The sequence below is a fragment of the Cariama cristata genome, unplaced genomic scaffold (genome assembly GCF_000690535.1).
Source record: "Cariama cristata isolate BGI_N322 unplaced genomic scaffold, ASM69053v1 scaffold16499, whole genome shotgun sequence".
In the NCBI taxonomy this organism is placed as follows: domain Eukaryota; kingdom Metazoa; phylum Chordata; class Aves; order Cariamiformes; family Cariamidae; genus Cariama; species Cariama cristata.
In genome coordinates this window covers 9,914-11,021 of record NW_009634186.1, presented here as the reverse complement: position 1 = coordinate 11,021, position 1,108 = coordinate 9,914, and the positions used below count along the sequence as shown (strand labels likewise).

The window sequence follows — 1,108 nt, the reverse complement described above, 5'->3', positions numbered from 1 at the left end:
GGGACACGGGGCTCACCACGGGGTACTGGGAGAGGTCGTTGTAGGTGCGCCCTGCGATTGTGTTCAGCTGCATGAGGTACTCGAAGTTGGAGATCTCCCGCAGGACCCATTTCTGGAAGGAAGGGAAGGTGGCTGAGATGGGCTGGGGGCGGGCAGGAGATGGGGCAGACACCCCCACCCCATGGCTGCGCCCATCCCACGGCCATCCTTGGTCCCGGACCATCCCTGGTACCACAGCAGTCCCTGGTCCCACGGTCATCACCATCCCATGACCATCTCTGGTCTCACGCCCATCCCTTGTCTCATGGCCATCCCTGGTCCCCAGGCTGTCCCCACCCTACAGCCGTCCTTGGTACCATGGCCATCTTTGGTCCCATGGACATCCCCATCCCATGGCCACCCTGGTACCACGGCCATCACCATCCCATGACCATCTCTGGTCCCATAGCCATCCCCGTTTTGTGGTCCTCCCTGGTCCCATGGCCGTCCCCACCCGCTGGCCATCCCTGGTCCCATGGCTAGCACCATCCCACGACCAACCTTGGTCCCATGGCCATCTCGGGTGCTATGGCCATCCCCATCCCACAATCATCCTCGTCCCATGGCCATCCTCAACCCATGGCCATCTTCATCCCATGGCCACTCCTGGTCCTGAAGCCATCCCCATCCCATGGCCACCCCTGGTCCCATGGGCATCCCCATCCCACGCTGGCACCCTCCTCTTTGCCACCCAGGAAGGGGATATTTGGGGTGGCGGTTGGCAAGGGGGGGTCAGTACCTGGGTGAGCCCCGAGGCTTTCAGCAGCTCCTGGGGCGACCGGCTGCCGAAGTAGATCTGGTTGGGGGGACGCAGGCCAAGGATGCAGGAGTACACCTTGTTCCTCACCTGGGGACACGAGGGGCAGGACATGGAGCGGCTGGAGCCTGGGCAGTGCCGTGGCCCCGGGAGGGGTTTGAGGGGGGGGGGTGGTGGAAAGGGTGCCACCACCTTTTTTTTGAAGTTGATGAAGTAGTTGGCCTGGTCGATGAAGAAGAGCTCGAGCGCGGAGCGGCGCAGGTTGTAGCGGCGCAGATGGACCTCGCGCAGGTGGGACAAGGGGCGCTTGAA

At 63.3% G+C, this 1,108-nt stretch overlaps 1 protein-coding gene across 1 annotated transcript in view; it reads right to left on the bottom strand.

Moving 5' to 3' along the window:
* Positions 1 to 16: 16 nt before the first annotated feature.
* LOC104166957 (neurobeachin-like protein 2) overlaps positions 17 to 1,108 on the bottom strand; it is a gene marked incomplete at both ends in the record, with an annotated part of 11,000 nt that continues 9,908 nt past the window's right edge. The window contains 2 exon segments of the mRNA XM_009707067.1: positions 17 to 112; positions 779 to 1,108. The exon segment at positions 779 to 1,108 is cut by the window's right edge and continues 7 nt beyond it. Of these exon segments, the coding sequence (XP_009705369.1) occupies positions 17 to 112; positions 779 to 1,108 (426 nt within the window).